This window comes from Schistocerca piceifrons, chromosome 8, assembly GCF_021461385.2.
Source record: "Schistocerca piceifrons isolate TAMUIC-IGC-003096 chromosome 8, iqSchPice1.1, whole genome shotgun sequence".
NCBI lineage: Eukaryota > Metazoa > Arthropoda > Insecta > Orthoptera > Acrididae > Schistocerca > Schistocerca piceifrons.
This window is the reverse complement of record NC_060145.1, coordinates 17354132-17372970: the sequence shown is the minus strand read 5'-3', so window position 1 is coordinate 17372970 and position 18839 is coordinate 17354132. Positions and strand designations below refer to the sequence as shown.

The following is an 18839-nucleotide window of genomic DNA, read 5'->3' as shown; positions in this document are numbered from 1 at the left end:
ACTCATGTCAGTTATCTGCTACCATAGCCCATTAATGCCAAATTTCACCACACTGCCCAGGAAACGCCTCAAATCTAGAAGACCAGCACATGAAATGGGAGTCCAAATGCTATCCACAGGATTCGACCAGGATGCCGAGTGGAATCGTGAGTGGCAAGCTACAACAACCTGAAACCATGAACTTGTAGAGAATCCAACAGTTCCAGTTCCAGTCTTCCACCAACCAACGGAGGTGTGGGCGCAGTTAAACAGATATCGGACTGACGAGGGTAGGTGCAACAACAACATGCACAAGTGGGGCTTTTCAAGCGACAGTGTGTTACTGTGGTGACACCCAAACAATGAGCCACACTGTTAATGAATGTCCAATCAGATGCTTCCCTGGTGGCATTGAGAAGCTCCATCAAGCATCCCATGAGGCACTCCGCTGGGTCGAATCCATCAACATCCGAGTGTAGCCTGAGCCGTTTTAAAACTTGTGTACTGTATATAATTTCACATTTTCACTTTATATATATACACACACACACTCCTGGAAATGGAAAAAAGAACACATTGACACCGGTGTGTCAGACCCACCATACTTGCTCCGGACACTGCAAGAGGGCTGTACAAGCAATGATCACACGCACGGCACAGCGGACACACCAGGAACCGCGGTGTTGGCCGTCGAATGGCGCTAGCTGCGCAGCATTTGTTCACCGCCGCCGTCAGTGTCAGCCAGTTTGCCGTGGCATACGGAGCTCCATCGCAGTCTTTAACACTGGTAGCATGCTGCGACAGCGTGGATGTGAACCGTATGTGCAGTTGACGGACTTTGAGCGAGGGCGTATAGTGGGCATGCGGGAGGCCGGATGGACGTACCGCCGAATTGCTCAACACGTGGGGCGTGAGGTCTCCACAGTACATCGATGTTGTCGCTAGTGGTCAGCGGAAGGTGCTCGTGCCCGTCGACCTGGGACCGGACCGCAGCGACGCACGGATGCACGCCAAGACCGTAGGATCCTACACAGTGCCATAGGGGACCGCACCGCCACTTCCCAGCAAATTAGGGACACTGTTGCTCCTGGGGTATCGGCGAGGACCATTCGCAACCGTCTCCATGAAGCTGGGCTACGGTCCCGCACACCGTTAGGCCGTCTTCCGCTCACGCCCCAACATCGTGCAGCCCGCCTCCAGTGGTGTCGCGACAGGCGTGAATGGAGGGACGAATGGAGACGTGTCGTCTTCAGCGATGAGAGTCGCTTCTGCCTTGGTGCCAATGATGGTCGTATGCGTGCTTGGCGCCGTGCAGGTGAGCGCCACAATCAGGATGCATACGACCGAGGCACACAGGGCCAACACCCGGCATCATGGTGTGGGGAGCGATCTCCTACACTGGCCGTACACCACTGGTGATCGTCGAGGGGACACTGAATAGTGCACGGTACATCCAAACCGTCATCGAACCCATCGTTCTACCATTCCTAGACCGGCAAGGGAACTTGCTGTTCCAACAGGACAATGCACGTCCGCATGTATCCCGTGCCACCCAACGTGCTCTAGAAGTTGTAAGTCAACTACCCTGGCCAGCAAGATCTCCGAATCTGTCCCCCATTGAGCATGTTTGGGACTGGATGAAGCGTCGTCTCACGCGGTCTGCACGTCCAGCACGAACGCTGGTCCAACTGAGGCGCCAGGTGGAAATGGCATGGCAAGCCGTTCCACAGGACTACATCCAGCATCTCTACGATCGTCTCCATTGGAGAATAGCAGCCTGCATTGCTGCGAAAGGTGGATATACACTGTACTAGTGCCGACATTTTGCATGCTCTGTTGCCTGTGTCTATGTGCCTGTGGTTCTGTCAGTGTGATCATGTGATGTATCTGACCCCAGGAATGTGTCAATAAAGTTTCCCCTTCCTGGGACAATGAATTCACGGTGTTCTTATTTCAATTTCCAGGAGTGTATATATATATATATATATATATATATATATATATATATATATATATATATATATATATATATATCTCTCTGTTTTGCTAAATGTGTGTTACTGTAATTGATGCATATGATGATAATAATAAACCACACTGTCCTAACGGATACAATCTTTGTACTTTCCACATTGATTTCTGCAGTTATTTCAAGCGGTGTTGCTTGTCTGTTAGCACTGACAACTCTGTGCATATCCGCTGCTTGTGGTCGTTAAGTGAAGGCTGTTGTCCATGGCCTAAAGTATGGCGTACTTGGCAGACTCTTAACGCTTTGGATTGTGGAATACTGAATTCCATAACAATTTCTAAATTGGAATACCCTATGTGCCTAGTTCCAACTACCATTCTGCATTCAAAGTCTGTTGATTCCCATCTTGCAGCCATAATCACGCTGGAAACCTTTCCACAGGAATCACCTGAGCACAAATGACAGCTACACCAATGCATGACCGTTTTGTAGCTTGTGTACGCGATACTATCACTCTCTGCATACGTGCATATCACTACCCCATGACTTTTGTCACCTCATTGTGCTCTGACTGCATTCCATTACCCTTCTTATAGTCTCTTTCAAGACACTATAAATTCTGTTCAACTGCTTTTTCGAGATCTCAACTATCTCTGACAGAATTACAAATGCCATCAGCAAACAGCAAAGTTTTTATTTCATCTTCCTGAACTTTAATCTATTTCCAGAGTTCTCCTTCATCACTTGCTGAGTGTACATTGAATAAATTCAGTAATACACAGCAACCCTGTCTCACTCTCTTCTCTGGTTCCTTTTCACGTCCTCTTACCCTTACAACTGCAGCCTGGTTTCTGTGTAAGTTTCAAAATTTCAAAGAGTGTAGTCCAGTCCACATTGTCAAAAGCTTCCTCTAAATCCATGAATGCTATAAATATGGATTTGGTGTATGCCATGAAGGTGATCACAGAAATCCTTATAGGGTTTCTTCGCCATGCAGATGCATACAGTTCCTAGAGAGGTCGGAGGAAAAAAAAAAAGACATGAAACCTCCATTAGGAGATTATCTTGCACGTTTTGTTTTCTGCATTTGGAGGGAAACAACACTGCAACATTTCATGCTGAGATGCTCGAAGTGTGCGACAACATTCACCATCATATGACACAGTGGTCAGCTGGTACTGATGCTTCCAGTGTGGTCAAACAAACCTGATTGATGAAGAATGAAGTGGCACACAATCCATCTGCGATTAACTGAGAATCACGGGCTGTGATCCTCGAAGACTGCTTGGTCATAGTCTAGGCGACTGTGGAAAACGTGAAAATCAGCCACGAGTCAGCTTTCATGTTGCGCGACGTCTCAAGATGACGTAAATCACTGTCCACAGAGTTCTGCAAACTCTCACACCCATTTAAAAAGCCCACTGAATTGAGGCAGCAGTGGAAATGATTTCTTTAGCTGCCTAATCTCAATTGATGAGTGTCGATTGTATCAATATAACCTCAAGGCAAAGGGGCAAAGCAAGCAGCGGAAACGTGTGGGTTCGCCACCACCTGATAAGATTAAGACCCAGCCATCATTGGGAAGGGTGTCACTGGATGTCTTTTGGGACTGGCGTGGTGCATTGTTGACAGATTACTCCGATACAGGGCACACGGTCACAAGAGCATACTATTGAAATCTCCTGATTAGGTTACAAGAGACTTTCAAGGCAAGGCGTTGTGCAAAGATGTCCAAGAGGCGCATTTTTCCTCCACAATAAAGCCCCAGGACAGAGCCACACGTGCTGTTTCTTTGGGCTGTCAAGTTTCGTTTCACATCTGTATTCTCCTGTCATGACATCTAATGACCTACTCTTCTTCCCTCAGGTGTAGAAACCATTGCATGGCAGCCGTTTCCAGAATGATGGAGAGGTGAGTTTCGAGCTGGAACGTTTCGTGAACAACCAAAATGCAGACTCCTACAACACACATCTATGTCAAGTCATCCATAGCTGGGAAACATCACATTGAGAAGTGAATGTGTAGGGCAGCACCTCACGGTGTCAGCGTCACAGATCCTTTTTTTGTGCTGGTTATGACCTTAAGAAAATATCGTTCGTGTGAAAAGCAATTAGCTCTTTATTCTCACGAAGTAATGAGTGCTATCGTCAGGTGACGTCAAATTTAGTCCACATTTTCAGATTTCCAGATAGCTTTTGACACCATACCTCACAAACACCATCTAATCCAATTGCACGTCTATGGTCTATCGTCTCAGTTGCGTGACTGGATTCTTGATTTCTTGTCAAAAGGGTCACAGATCATAGTAACTGATGGAAAGCCATCGAGTAAAATGGAAGTAATATCTGACATTCCCAAAGAAAGTGTTAGAAGCCCTCTGTTGTTCTTGATCTACATAATCGATTTACGAGACAGTCTGAGTAGCCCTCTCAGACTGTTTGCAGATGACGCTGTCATTATCAGTCATGAAAATTCATCAGGTGATAAAAACGTACAGTAAAATGAATTATACAAGATATCTGCATAGTGCAAAAAGTGGCAACTGACTCTAAATCATGAAAAGTGTGGAGTCATCCACAGAGCACTAAAAAGGATCAGCTAAACTTCGGTTACATGATATAGCACACACATCTAAAGGCTGTAAACTCAACTAAACACTTAGGGATTGCGAATAACTTAAATTAGAAGGATCACATAGATAATACTGTGGGGAAAGCAAACCAAAGACACCGATTTATTGACAGTAGATTGACAAAGTGCAACAGGTCTACCAGTGAGACCGCTTACACTAGGCTTGTCCGCCCTCTTCTGCAGTATTGCCGTGCAATCTGGGATCTGCATCAGATATAAATGGCGGTGGACATCAAAAAGAAGGACAGCTAGTTTTCTATTGTTGCGAAACAGGGGAGAGAGTGTCACCGATGTAGTTTTTGTGGTCTCCGGTTCAGAGACTTTTGATTCAGCTCTCCATGCTACTCTAACCTGTGCAAGCTTCTTCATCTCCCAGTACCTACTGCAACCTAACTCCTTCTGCATCTGCTTAATGTATTCATCTCTGGGCCTCCCTCTACGATTTCTAGCCTACACGCTCCCCTTCAATACTAAATTGGTGATCCCTTGATGCCTCAGAACATGTCCTACCAACCGATCCCTTCTTCTAGCCAAATTCCTCTGCTCCCCAGTTATATTCAGTACTTCCTCATCAGTTACATGATCTACCCGTCTAATCTTCAGCATTCTTCTGCAGCACCACAATTCAAAAGCTTCCATTCTCTTCTTGTCTATCGTCCAAGTTTCACCTCCATAATGGCTACGCTACATACAAATACTTTTAGGAAAGACTTTCTGACACATACTCGATGTTAACAAATTTCTCTTCTTCAGAAACGCTTTCTCTGCTATTGTCAGTCTACATTTTATATCCTCTCTACTTCGACCATCATCAGTTATTTTGCTCCCCAAATACCAAAGCTAATCTGCTACTTTAAGTGTCTCATTTCCTAGTCTAATTCCCTCAGCATCGCCTGATTTATTTCGATTACATTCCATTATTCTCGATTTTCTTTTGTTGATATTCATCTTATATCCTCCTTTCAAGACACTGTCCATTCCATTCAACTGCTCTTCCAAGTCCTTTGCTGTCTCTGACAGAATTAAAATGTCATCGACAAACCTCAAACTTTTTATTTCTTCTCCATGGATTTTAATTCCTACTCAAAATTTTTCTTGTGTTTCCCTTACTGCTTGCTCATTGTAAGGGTTCTTTATTTACGTGACCATTACGGCACTCCAACTCCAGTTCTCGATACCAATAATATCGCCCTGCTTTTCTGCGAAGTAACATACATATTTTTGTGACGATATTCACATTTGGTTTTATTAATGTATAGGTACTCCGATGTATCGATATATTACAGTGATATGGTTCTTGTGTGTATTCATTTCTGTGAGACTGTCATAATCTTTGATTTACTTGTAACCGTTTTGGCACGAATGCGCACAGAGCAGTCTTTGTTTCACTTTGCAGAAGTTAAGTTGTTTTTTCGCTTTGTAAAAGAACAATCAAGTCTTGTGTTTGGTTAAAGTGGAAATTAAATATATGAAGATTGATACAAAACTGTTTTCTTGATGATGTGACAATTAAGAAGAAGTATATGTGAATTTACAAGAAGTTTAATAAAAATGCGGATCGTGAACACCAAGTCAAAAATTATTTCTACCATACCATTGTTCTGATCTGGGATTGTTTGATCATTAAGAATTTCCTGAAAAACGCATTTGTTAAGTCTTCAAATATTGCTAAAATACAGATCTGGACCTTCTAGCAGTCAAAGTGGAATCACTGTAGAATCAACAAGATGAGCCATAACAACTTCGACGAAATCCATTCAAGGTAAGTCCAAAATTAATAACCTTTTTCCAGTGACTTCATTATTCCTATTCTGACAATACCATCCACAGTCAATAACTTTGTTGTTGCCCGATAAAGCGAACATATGCTGCGTGAGCAACATTATTAATCTGATTTCTAACCTACTTTGCAAGTGGTGGTATTGTTAGATGGTATAGAGATTGAGTACCATCAGGGATAGGCTACAACACTGTGTCACTCTCTTCCCAGTCATTACTTCCCTTTAATGCCCCTCGACTCTTATAACTGCCATTTGGTTTATGTACAAATTGTAAATAGGCTTTCGCTCCCTATATTCGACCCCACCGTTTTTCCGATTTGAGAGAGTATTCCAGTCAATATTGTCAAAACCCTTCACTGAGTCTACAAATGCTATAAACGTATGTTTGCCTTTCCTTAGTCTATCTTCTAAGATAAGTTGTACGGTCAGTCGTGCATCATGTGTCCCAACATTTCTACAGAATCCAAACTGATCTTCCCCGAGTCGTGCATCATGTGTTCCAACATTTCTACAAAATCCAAACTGATCTTCCGCGAGGTCAGCTTCTACCAGTTTTTCGATTCGTCTGTGCTACCGATATGATACACGAATTGGGATGGCAACCATTAAAACAAAGTCGTTTTTCGCTGCGACAGGACCTTCTCATGAAATTTCCCTCACGAACTTTCTCCTCCGACTGTGAAAATATTTTGCTGGCGCCCACTTTCGTAGGGAGAGATGATCATCATAATAAAATAAGAGAAATCGGAGCTCCTACGGGAAGACTTAAATGTTCTCTTTTCCTGTGCGCTGTTCGAGAGTGGAACGGTGGAGAAGTAGCTTAAAGGTGGTTCGATAAACGCTCTGTTATGCGCTTGATTGTGAATTGTAGAGTAAACATGTGGACGCAGATGTAAGACCGCCCCCCACAGTTTGCGCAGGTGGCCGCCACTACATTACCTCCACCGCCGCCTCCTCCTCCTCCCCCTCCTCCTAGGTTGGGCTTGGTCTGGATGTGGTTCCAGGGGTCGCCCTCCTGCTGGAAGGGCGTCACCACGGTGAGCCGGTGCCCCCTCCTGGAGAGCTCCACCAGCAGTCCGCGGAACACCTGCCAGTGGCTCATGCCGCCCAGCGGGAAGATGGCCAGGATGCTGGCGCAGCCGGAGGGCTGCACCCAGAGGCACAACACAGCCACCAGCATCACCAACGCCGTCTGCAAGGGGACGGGGTAAATTATTCACTAGCTGCTACTCGTACCCACGTGCATCATCAACATACAACCTGAAGAGTCACACAGGAAGAAGATTTGACACCTGCTGATTCCCTAGACCGCAGGTAATTGGTCAAAGTGGGGTCAAAATAATGATAAATTAAGCGAGAGGCTCAGTTTACCAAGCTTTGGTCTTAGAGGTATCATTAGTCAAGGATGTTCGCTTATTTAGCATATCCACACTTCCTGCTGTCTCACTGAATTTCCTTCTGGACCATCGCAGCTAAACTAAATAATTACCCAGCAAATTTTTAATTCGTGTTAGAAGATTCAGTACAAAGCAACAAAAAGAACATAGAATACATGAAACAAGTATCTTGTTACACACATGTCTGGGTATAATGCACGGAGGATTACACGATTAGGAATATAAAGAATGAGTGCATAGTTCACCCAGTCGTTCCCTGGGCAACAATACCAGTTACGGACACATCCTTTCACTCCAGCGGCAGCATCGCCACTAAAAAGTACTTATAACTACCGTCCCCAGTGCCAAACCTCACTGTAACATCTGCAACACGGAGGGATAGCCTGCAAATAACGAAGAGTTACTAAGTGAGATGTACTATATACATATAACACAAAAAGTTTGCATCACCCCGATTCCCAGAGCTCCTGAAGGTAGACATTGACTATGAATATCCAGAACTCCTGAAGATAGACGATGACTGTGGATATTGTATCACACACACAGTCCCTTTGACTGTTGAGAGTTGTCACTAAACCCGCCCAAAGATGTAAACAACCATGCATGAGCAGCGCCTATTAGACAGACGGGGTCCGACAGCCGATCAGTTCCAGTCAGTCCACCAGGCAGGAGGTACACGGCTCGTGTCGTCTGTAGGTCAACCATGCCTACACGGTCAATACCGTGGTTCGATCGCGTCCGCATTCTTACTTTGTGCCGGGAAGGGCTCTCAACAAGGTAAGTGTCCAGGCGCCTCAGAGTGAACCAAAGCGATGTTGTTCGGACATGGAGGAGAGGCAGAGAGACAGGAACTGTCGATGACATGCCTCGCTCAGGCCGCTCAAGGGCTACTACTGCAGTGGATGACCGCTACCTACGGACTATGGCTCGGGCGTACCCTCACAGCAACGCCACCTTGTTGAATAAAAGCTTTTCGTGCCGCCACGGGATGTCGTGTTACGACTCAAACTGTGCGCAACAGACTGCATGATGCGCAACTTCACTCCCGACGTCCATGACGAGGGCCATCTTACGCAACCACGACACAATGCAGCTCGGTACAGGTGGGCCCAACAACATGCCGAATGGACCGCTCAGGATAGGCATCACATTCTCTTCACCAATGAGTGTCGCATATGCCTTCAACCAGACAATCGTTACAGATGTGTTTGGAGGCAACCCTATCAGGATGAACGCCTTAGACACACTGTCCAGCGAGTGCAGCAAGGTGGAGGTTCCCTACTGTTTTGGGGTGGCATTAAGTGCGGGCGAGGTACGCCGCTGGTGGTCATGAAAGGCGCCGTAACGGCTGTACCATACATGAATGCCATCCTCCGACCGCTAGTGCAACCATATCGGCGTCATAATGGCGAGCCATTCCTCTTCATGGACGACAATTCTCTCCCCCATCGTGCACATCTTGTGAATGACTTCTTTCAGAATAACGACATCGCTCGACTAGAATGGCCAGCACGTCCTCCAGACATGAACCCTATCTAACATGCCTGGGATAAATTGAAATTGATGAGCTTGTGGATAGTATGCCACGACGAATACAGGAATACATCAATGCAGGAGGACGTGCTACTGGGTATTAGAGGTACTGGTGCGTACAGCAATCTGGACCACCACATCTGAATGTCTCGTTGTGTGGTGGTACAACATGCAATGTGTGGATTTCTTGAGCAGTAAAAAGGGTGGAAATGATGTTCATGTTGATCTCTATTCCAATTTCCTGTACAGGCTCTGGAACTCTAAGAACCGAGGTGATGCAAAACTTTTTTGATGTGTGTATAACTATATACAACTATATATATTAATGATCTTGCAGACAATATTCATAGTAACATCAGGCTTCTTGCAGATGGTGCAGTTGTCCACACTGAAAAGCCTGCGGGCGCCCCGAAGTGCCGCAACAGGATGCGGCACGGACTCATCTAATGTCTGAAGTAATGCTGGAGGGAACTGACGCCATGGATCCGGTGGGGCTGTCCATAAATCCGTAGGAGTACGAGGGGTTGGAGATCTTTTTCTGAACAGCACGTTGCGCGGCAACCCAGATATACTCAATAATGTTCATGTATGGGGAGTTTCGTGGCCAGCGGAAGTTTTTAAATCCAGAACAGTGTTCCTGGACCCGCTCTGTAGCAATTCTGGACTTGTGGGGTGTCGCATTGTCCTGCTGGAATTGCCCAAGTCCGTCGGAATGCACAATGGACGCAAATGGATGCATGTCACCAGATAGGATGCTTACGTAAGTGTCGTCTGTCAGTGTTGTATCTAGACTTATCAGGCGTCCCATATCACTCGAACTGCACACGCCTCTCACCATTATAAAGCCTCCACCAGCTCGAACAGTCCACTGCTAACATGCAAGGTCCATGGATTCCGGAGGTTGTCTCCATATTTGTACACGTCCATCCGCTCAATATAACTTCAAAAGAGACTCATCCGACCAGGCAACACTCGCCTACACTCGAGTCTCTGATTTGGTGGGCCAACGCGAGGCGTAAAGCTTTGTGTCGTGCACTCATCAAGGATTCACGAGTGGGCTTTCGGCTCCAGAAGCCCATGTCAGTGATGTTTCGTTGGATGGTTCCCCCACTGACAGTTGCTGATTGGCCCAGCAATTTGCGGAAGGGTTACACTTCTGTCACGTTGAACAATTCTGTTAAGTCGTCGTTGGTCCCCTTCTTGCAGGATCATTTTCCGGCCGCAGCGATGTCGTAGATTTGATGTTTTACCGGATTCCTGACATTCACGGTGTACTTCATCCTACCTCGTATATGCTGTGTCCCATCGCTCGTGCGCTGGCTATAGCACCACGTTCAAACTCACTTAAATCTTGATAACCTGCCATTGTAGGAGCAGTAACCGACCCAACGACTGCGCCACACACTTTTCTTAGCCTATATAGGTGTTGCCGACCGCAGCGCCGTATTCTGCCTGTTTGCATATTTCTGAATTTTAATTACACATTCCTATACTAGGCTCTCTAACCTGTACCAGTTTCTTTGGCACATCAGTCTATATACATATATATATATATATATATATAAGTAATACATAAAGGGAAAGCGTAGTTACCACAGCTCTTGACAACTTGTTGAACGATTTACTTCCAATTTTTACATGATACTCTAATGAACAGTGAAACGGACATAGCCTATATATTTTTGTAATATATGTAATATATAAATGGGAACTGTCGAACGGGCATTGGCTATATATTTTTGTAATATACTACATATAAAAATGTATATGTAATATACAAATGGGAACCGATTTATTTATTTTTACTCGATACTCTATGGAACATTCAGACGGAAACGGGCGTAGAGAGGTGGGTGGAGGAAATGGACAGAGAGAGGGGGAGAAGGTTATGTGCAGAGAAATGGGGGGAGGAGGGGATGTACAGAGGGAGGGGGGGGATGAGAAGATGGGCAGAGAAAGGGGGGAGGGAGGAATTTGGGATGTACGTTCAATTCCTATTTGGAAAACGCGAAGGATTGTCAGGTTCGCTAGTTGGCAATAAATTACACTCTATAACCCAAACTGACAATAGCGTGCTTCACATAAGACAGCGCTTCAGCGCATAGAGGCGTTGCAATCCGGAGGCGTGGAGGGGATGAGGTTTGCGTTTGCGTGGCGGCAGAGTGCGGGCAAACGAAGTCCGTGTTGCCCAACTGTGCTGCCGCGGGCAACAACGATGTCCATTTGCCTTCGGAGTATCGTACTACATGTTCAAACCTAAGAGGGAATAATACTTTTTAAAACCGATTTCGATCATTCGTCTACATGAGACAAATCTTATGAGTTTTGAGGTTGTGTCCACTGCTCCACAGCAATTGTCTGTGTGATATCGGAAGGCGATAACAACTGATAGAACTTTGTGAAGACTTCAAGAGCAATTTTTCTCAAAACGACGATTGTCTAACGACATGATAATCGAAAATAGTTGCAATAATTGCCATTTATTGCGATTTGGACTGTGTTACAAGTTAAACTGTAATGCGTAACAAAATAAACTTCAAACTCAAACCGAAATTATTATATTCGTTTGACAACTGCTTCTACTCTGCATAAATTTTTAAAAGTGTATAATGCGCCTATGTGGGTGTGTGTCACTGCTGTTCAATGTAAACCGCTATGCGTGAAAAAGAATCACTGTTAGCTAACGCTAGTGCAAAAACTATCGGCAAAATTGGCTGTACGTTATCATATTTTACGGTGTCAACAGGCATTATGGGTTTAAAGTAACTCGTTCCACATAACAGTGGGAGAGTTATGAATTTTCCAATTCGTGCCACGAAAATGACAGGGGTTTACGTATTTATCCAGCCGCATTCTCGCGAGTAATACAACAGGCTGGAAAAGCTTAACTTCTCCTTGGGCAACGTGTTGAACATTATAGTCTGAATACTTCACAGGCTACATATTGCTAACCAATGAGAACTAGGAAGTTCTCATGTACAGAGTATGATTCAAATGGCTCTGAGCACTATGGGACTTAACATCTGAGGTCATCAGTCCCCTAGAACTTAGAACTACTTAAACCGAACTAACCTAAGGACATCACACACATCCATGCCCGAGGCAGGATTCGAACCTGCGACCGTAGCGATCGCGCGGTTCCAGACTGGAGCGCCTACAACCGCTCGGCCACACTGGCCGGCGCGTACCATCACGTTTCCGACTTTGATAAAGGTCGGATTGCAGCCTATCGCGATTGCGGTTTATCCTATCGCGACATTGCTACTCGCTTTGGTCGAGATCCAATCACTGTTAGAAGAATATGGAATCGGTGCTGGATCCCAACGGCCTCGTATCACTAGCACTCGAGATGACAGGCATCTTATCTGCATGGCTGTAACGGATCGTGCAGTCACGTCACGATCCCTGAGTCAACAGACGGGGACGTTTGCAAGACGACAACCATCTGCACGAACAGTTCGACGATGTTTGCAGCAGCATGGGCTATCAGCTCGGAGACCGTGGCTGCGGTTACCCTTGACGCTGCATCACAGACAGGAGCGCCTGCGATGGTGTACTCAACGACGAATCTGGGTGCACGAATGGCAAAACGTCATTTTATCGGATGGATCCAGGTTCTGTTTATAGCATCATGATGGTCGCATCCGTGTTTGGCGACCTCGCGGTGAACGCACATTGGAAGCGTGTATTCGTCATCGCCATACTGACGTTTCACCCAGCGTGATGGTATGGAGTGCCACTGGTTACACGTCTCGGTCACATCTTGTTTGCATTGACGGAACTTTGAACAGTGGACGTTACATTTCAGATGCGTTACGACCCGTGGCTCTACCTTCATTCGATCCATGCGAAACCCTACATTTCACCAGGATAATGCACGGCCGCATTTTGCAGGTCCTGTACGGGCCTTTCTGGATACAGAAAATGTTCGACTGCTGCCCTGGCCAGCACATTCTCCAGATCTCTCACCAATTGAAAACGTCTGGTCAATGGTGGCCGAGCAACTGGCTCGTCACAATACGCCAGTCACTACTCTTGATGAACTGTGGTATCGTGTTGAAGCTGCATGGGCAGCCGCACCTGTACACACCATCCAAGCTCTTTTTGATTCAATGCTCAGGCGTATCAAGACCGTCATTACGACCAGAGGTGGTTGTTCTGGGTACTGATTTCTCAGGATCTATGCACCCAAGTTGCGTGAAAATGTAATCAAATGTCAGTTCTAGTATAATATATTTGTCCAATGTATACCCGTTTATCATCTGCATTTCTTCTTGTTGTAGCAATTTTAATGGCCAGTAGTGTAATTAAAGTTGATTGTGAGGAACTTAACGTTTATTGCCGTCACATGACATTTTCATTTGGAAATCACACCAAAACGTTTAGAGATACACATTCACAGCTATACCTTTACAAGAAAGTAACATCGACATCTGGATGAATAATTCGGTCGCTCTGTGAATGAGACTGCACTGTCGCGAAATACGGCAACAGCGCAGCACGTGGGAGAGAGATTCTCACATGTCTGTAGTGCTGGGAAAGAGAGCCTGAGTTATTTGTCACACCAGGAACGTATGTGTACGGCCCTGGGAACACGGGTGTTGTCATCTTGTAAGACTGAGTGCCCACAGCATAATCACCATGAACATGTACGAGAATAATGTTAAAGTAAAAATGTTCAAGGTAACCCGGATGACTGAGTCTAAGCCACGGTACAAAAAGCAGCTCCCACAACATAGAGAAACGCTTCCCGCACGAATTACTTTCTCTACACATCGCAGGTTGAATGCCCTCCTGCCCCCCCTCCCCCCCCCCCCCCCTCCCGCCTTTGCGTGGCCGACCGCATTCATATTGTTGAAGAGGCGAAGGAAGTTACGGAACAGTTAGACATGGAGATAAGTGTTCCTCGTCTTACAGGCAGACAAAGACACAGGGAAAACTGTGATCATAATGATGATGTTCTGACATATTGGAAAAAAACTGATTTTATTCCAACACTGGACCATGTTACGACTACATGAGAGAACGGTTTGCTAAAGAAAATATTTATGATTTAAAATGTAACATACTTCTATCGTCGTAACTATTGAAACATGACGGTAATGATGTGGCACATAAATTGAATCAGTGCTTAACTGAACTACCGTTGTTTGAAGAAAAATCACTCTTTGTGATTAAAAAGAGACTAATGGGAGAGATTCTTCAATACAAGCAAACGAGTATAAACGCCCTTAATGATCGTGATTATGTTATGCAAGCGTTGTCTGTTTGTCCTAGAGCTGACTATCATACTTTGCACACGCTGTACAAAATATTTGCTTGTCTACCTGCATCTATTGCTTCAGTAGAAAGAAGTTTTTCAACATTGCGGCGTAGAAAGACATGGCTGCGGTCGACAATGAAGGAGGATCGACTTAATGGCTTGGCTCTGTTGAACACACACCCTGACATTGATTGCCCTATTGACGATGTAATTAACCAATTTGCGAAGGAGAATAGGCGCATATAATGCATCATGTAAGGAAGAGAACAACAATTGTAACTCTTTTATATCATTAGAGGGAATTGTCTTGTATATCAGTTTAAACAAGATTTCCTTACACTTTGCATGTGACTTAGTAAAAGGTAGCTCAAGATATCTTTAGCGCCCCCTCCTTGAGGTTTTTCTGTATCCGCCACAGGGCCGGTTTAACCCGACTGTTACAATCGCTCAAAATAATCGGTTTCTAAAATAACCGGTTTTCGGTTTTTTATTCCTTTTACTTCCTGTAACATACGCAGAAATCGAACATGGCTGGAAAAATTTTGACTCCGTTAGTTTCAAGATACTTGGAATCAAAATATTACATTAAGTAAGGAAATAGAAGAAAACATCGTCCGTCCACCGTTCGCTGCTTTGCTATAACTGGTTGAGTACTAAAAAAAAAAATAAAAAAAAAAAAATAAAAAACCAGTGTCCTCCTGTTGATTCTAATTTTTTGAAACTCTCCTCAAAAATCGTGATGTAATCTATGGTCATACCACTATTTGGGCATTACGAACAGTCGGTGCTGAAGGGTAAAAACTGAGGGTGAAGAAGCCTATTTTTCATGTTAATGTGTCCGTTTTCAAAAGATGCAAGCGGGTGAAGGTATGTTATGTATGTGGTGTATTATGTGTATTACGTATATCGGCCACTTTCAGTTTTTATTGTAAGTTACGAATGTATAGTTAAGTTATGTTTTTTTCCGTATTTGATGTCGCATGTTTGTTGTGGGTCTTCCGGTTTTTAATGTTTTGGAGCCAACGCACCACTGTAATTCATTAATACTGTCTTCGTAAAATAATTCCAGGTTAGGGTTGGTACCGTTGTGTAATACAAAATGATGCCCGCCGACAACGGTGAGAAACTACCGTACAGACCAGATGGACTGCATGTGCACGTGTACCCTGTAATAGGATACAAAAATGATAACAGGTATTTTACTGACTCAGCAACGCTCTATCAATTCTTATGCCATGTGTCTGTTGCTCGTTTCTGTCGGCATTGTTATTAAAATAGCCCTGGTCGCTTTTCCCATTTTCTATTATGACGCTATATTTCAAAGCAATGGAAATTTTACGAATAAAAATTACTTTTTTTTTAAAAAAAAGAAAAGGTTTACTTAAAAACCAAAAATTTTAGCACTGCTGGTATGGTTAACTGAACTTCGTTTTTTCTACCTGGTGATAAAATTAAAATCTCCTGTTCCATCCGAGAGCAAATAAATACCGAAAAATACCGGTTATTCAGAACTAAAATACCGGTATCGATTTCAACCGATCAGTTTTCACATCCATGATGCCTCTGAGATCAATGGCCGTTAAATAGGTTCACATCTCCAGCTATCGATTGCATGCGGTTACCTTCGTGATGTTCGTTCGGACACTGGTTTGAGATGGATCTACCACAGACAGCACCAGTTCACACCGTTTTTGGTCGGTGACAGGGAGTGACACGTACTCGGTCGCTGTCGGTTACGACCTTCCTGCGCTCGGTGTTCTCACGGAGTGCTATGTGGCTATGGTTCGTACACGATGTCCTACAGCCCACGTTGACAAGCCAACAATCTGGGCTACTCCTTTCGCGGTGTGGCCATGGGCAAGTCCAAACACGCTAGCTACGATCTGCCATTCTGTGACGCCTCCGCGCGTACTCAGCCCGCCCACACCACTGCACTGGTATGGCTTGCGCCACCGGTGGAGGATCACGTGCCCAGTTCTAGAGCGTCGAAGCGCTCCAGAGCGACCGGTGTGCTTTTTTAAAGGGGCGACGGTCTTTCTGTACTGTGAGCTTATTACAGAGTTTTGCATCCGACCCACAGTAAAGTATGCATTACGATAATGTCAGAAATTAGGCATTGTGATCATACACTTTGGCGCATCAACATGAACCGATGACGCGTTCATACGTCAGCAGCTTCGCACGAAGGCCGCCTCCCATCGTAACCGGGACTAACGATACTCTCTAAAAAGAAGTGCAATTAGGACATTTAAGCCGGCCGCTGTGGCCGAGCGTCTCTAGGCACTTCAGTCCCGAAACGCGCTGCTGCTACGGTCGCAGGTTCGAATCCTGTCCCGGGCATGGATGTGTGTGATGTCCTTAGGTCAGTTAGGTTTAAATAGTTCTAAGTCTAGGAGACTGATGACCTCAGATGTTAAGTCCCATAGTGCTTAGAGGCATTTGAACCATTTGAGGACATTTAGCTGAGACCTCAACGTAGGGAGTGATGCACAAAAGTTCCAAATATCACTTGTAGTTCGCCTTGTCACGTTAACATGGACACGTTTGTAATGAGTTGTGTTCATTATTAGGAGTAGTGCACACAGATTTTGTAATATCGACACTCAAGTTATATTCTTTATGTTGTGGATTGAAAAGTACTCGAAAGTATCTCTTTTTGAAGTCATGGGACACCTCCAAATGTCGTGTTACACTTCCTTTAGCCCGACGTAGCGCAGCAACCCGACGTGGAATGGACTCAACAAGTCATTAGAAGTATCCTGCAGAAATATGGAGCCATGCTGCGTCTATAGCCGTCCATGAGTGAGAAAGTGTTGCCGGTGGAAGATATCGTGCACGAATGGCCTCCTGACCATCTCCAGTGAATATTCCATGGGATACATGTCGGACGATCTGGGTGACTAAATCATTCCTTCGAACTGTCCAGAATGTTCTTGATAGATGTCGTGAACAGCTGTGACCCAGTGACGTGACATATTTGTTTGGTAATATGATGTCGACGAATGGCTGCAGATGGTCTCCAAGTAGCCCAGCAAAACCTTTTCCAGTCAGTGATCGGTTACGTTGGACCAGAGAACACAGTCCATTCCATGTAAACACAGCCCACACCATTATGGAGGCACCAATACCTCGGTCAGTGCCTTGTCGACAACTTGGCTCCATGGTTTCGTGGGCTCTGCACCACACCCGAACCCTACCATCATCTCTTAACATCTGAAAGCGGGACTTATCTGAACATGCCACAGTTTTCGAGTCATCTACGACCCGACTGATATGGTCATGACCCCAGGAGAGGCCGCCAAATCTCAACGCACTGTCCCTGTAGATACGTTCGTCGTACGTCCCACATTGATTTCTGTAGCTATTTCACGGAGAGTTGCGTGTCTGTTATCACTGACAACTCTGCACAAACGCCGCTGCTCTCGGTCGTTAAGTGAAGGCTCTCGGCCACTGCGTAGCCGTGGTGAGAGGTGATGCGTGAAATTTGGTATTCTCGTCACACTCTTGACACTGGAAAAATCTGAATGTTGAATTCCCTAACGATTTTTGAAATGGAATACCCCATGCGTCTAGCTCCAACTACCGTACCGCGTACAAAGCCTGTCAGTTCCCGTCGTGCGGGCCTTATCACATGGTAAAACTTTTCACATGAATCAACTGAGCACAAATGACAGCCCATCCAATGCACTGCCCTTTTATACCTTGTGTACCAGTTAATACCGTCATTTGTTTACGTGCATGTCACTATCCCATGGCATTTGTCACCTCACTGTAAGCTAACCTTATAGTAACCGCGTGTGACAGGTAACATACTGAATAAGTAACTATCTCATTGCCGGGTGCCGGTGTTGTGGTTGCACTGACGAGAAACCTGTTTTACGAACGACTGACGTGTCGATGTCCTCCAGATAAATCCTTTGTTGCTTTACAACTTTGCAAGTTCTGGCTCTACTGTGCAGCAGTACCCCTGCGTGCGTCTGCCAGACGTATCGCCGCGGCCGCTTGCAAGTCGCGAGTCACTGCTAAATTTTTTGTCAGCACCAACGGTGAGTCATGAAGTTTGTCTTACTGCGCGACCACACCAGTCACCGCGCAGCGCACAAACGGGCGGCTTATAACGGCGCAGACCGCAGGAGTGTGTTCGGAGACTCTGTAATGTCCCCACAGCAAATACCCTCTACCACTCACCAATTAATCATTTTCAATCAAACCATCCACATTCATTCACTTTGGTAAAGTTATCTGATCTGATTTTCTCGTAATATATGCGGCGACAGCTCGTCGAC

At 45.2% G+C, this 18839-nt stretch overlaps 1 protein-coding gene across 2 annotated transcripts in view; it reads right to left on the bottom strand.

The window, feature by feature from the left end:
* LOC124712495 (UDP-glucosyltransferase 2-like) overlaps window positions 1-18839 on the bottom strand; it is a 101709-nt gene that overhangs the window by 64309 nt on the left and 18561 nt on the right. For both annotated transcript variants that reach the window (XM_047242788.1, XM_047242789.1), the window contains exon 2: window positions 7300-7552. In XM_047242788.1, coding sequence (XP_047098744.1) covers window positions 7300-7552 — 253 coding nt within the window. The remainder of the gene's footprint in view (window positions 1-7299; window positions 7553-18839) is intronic.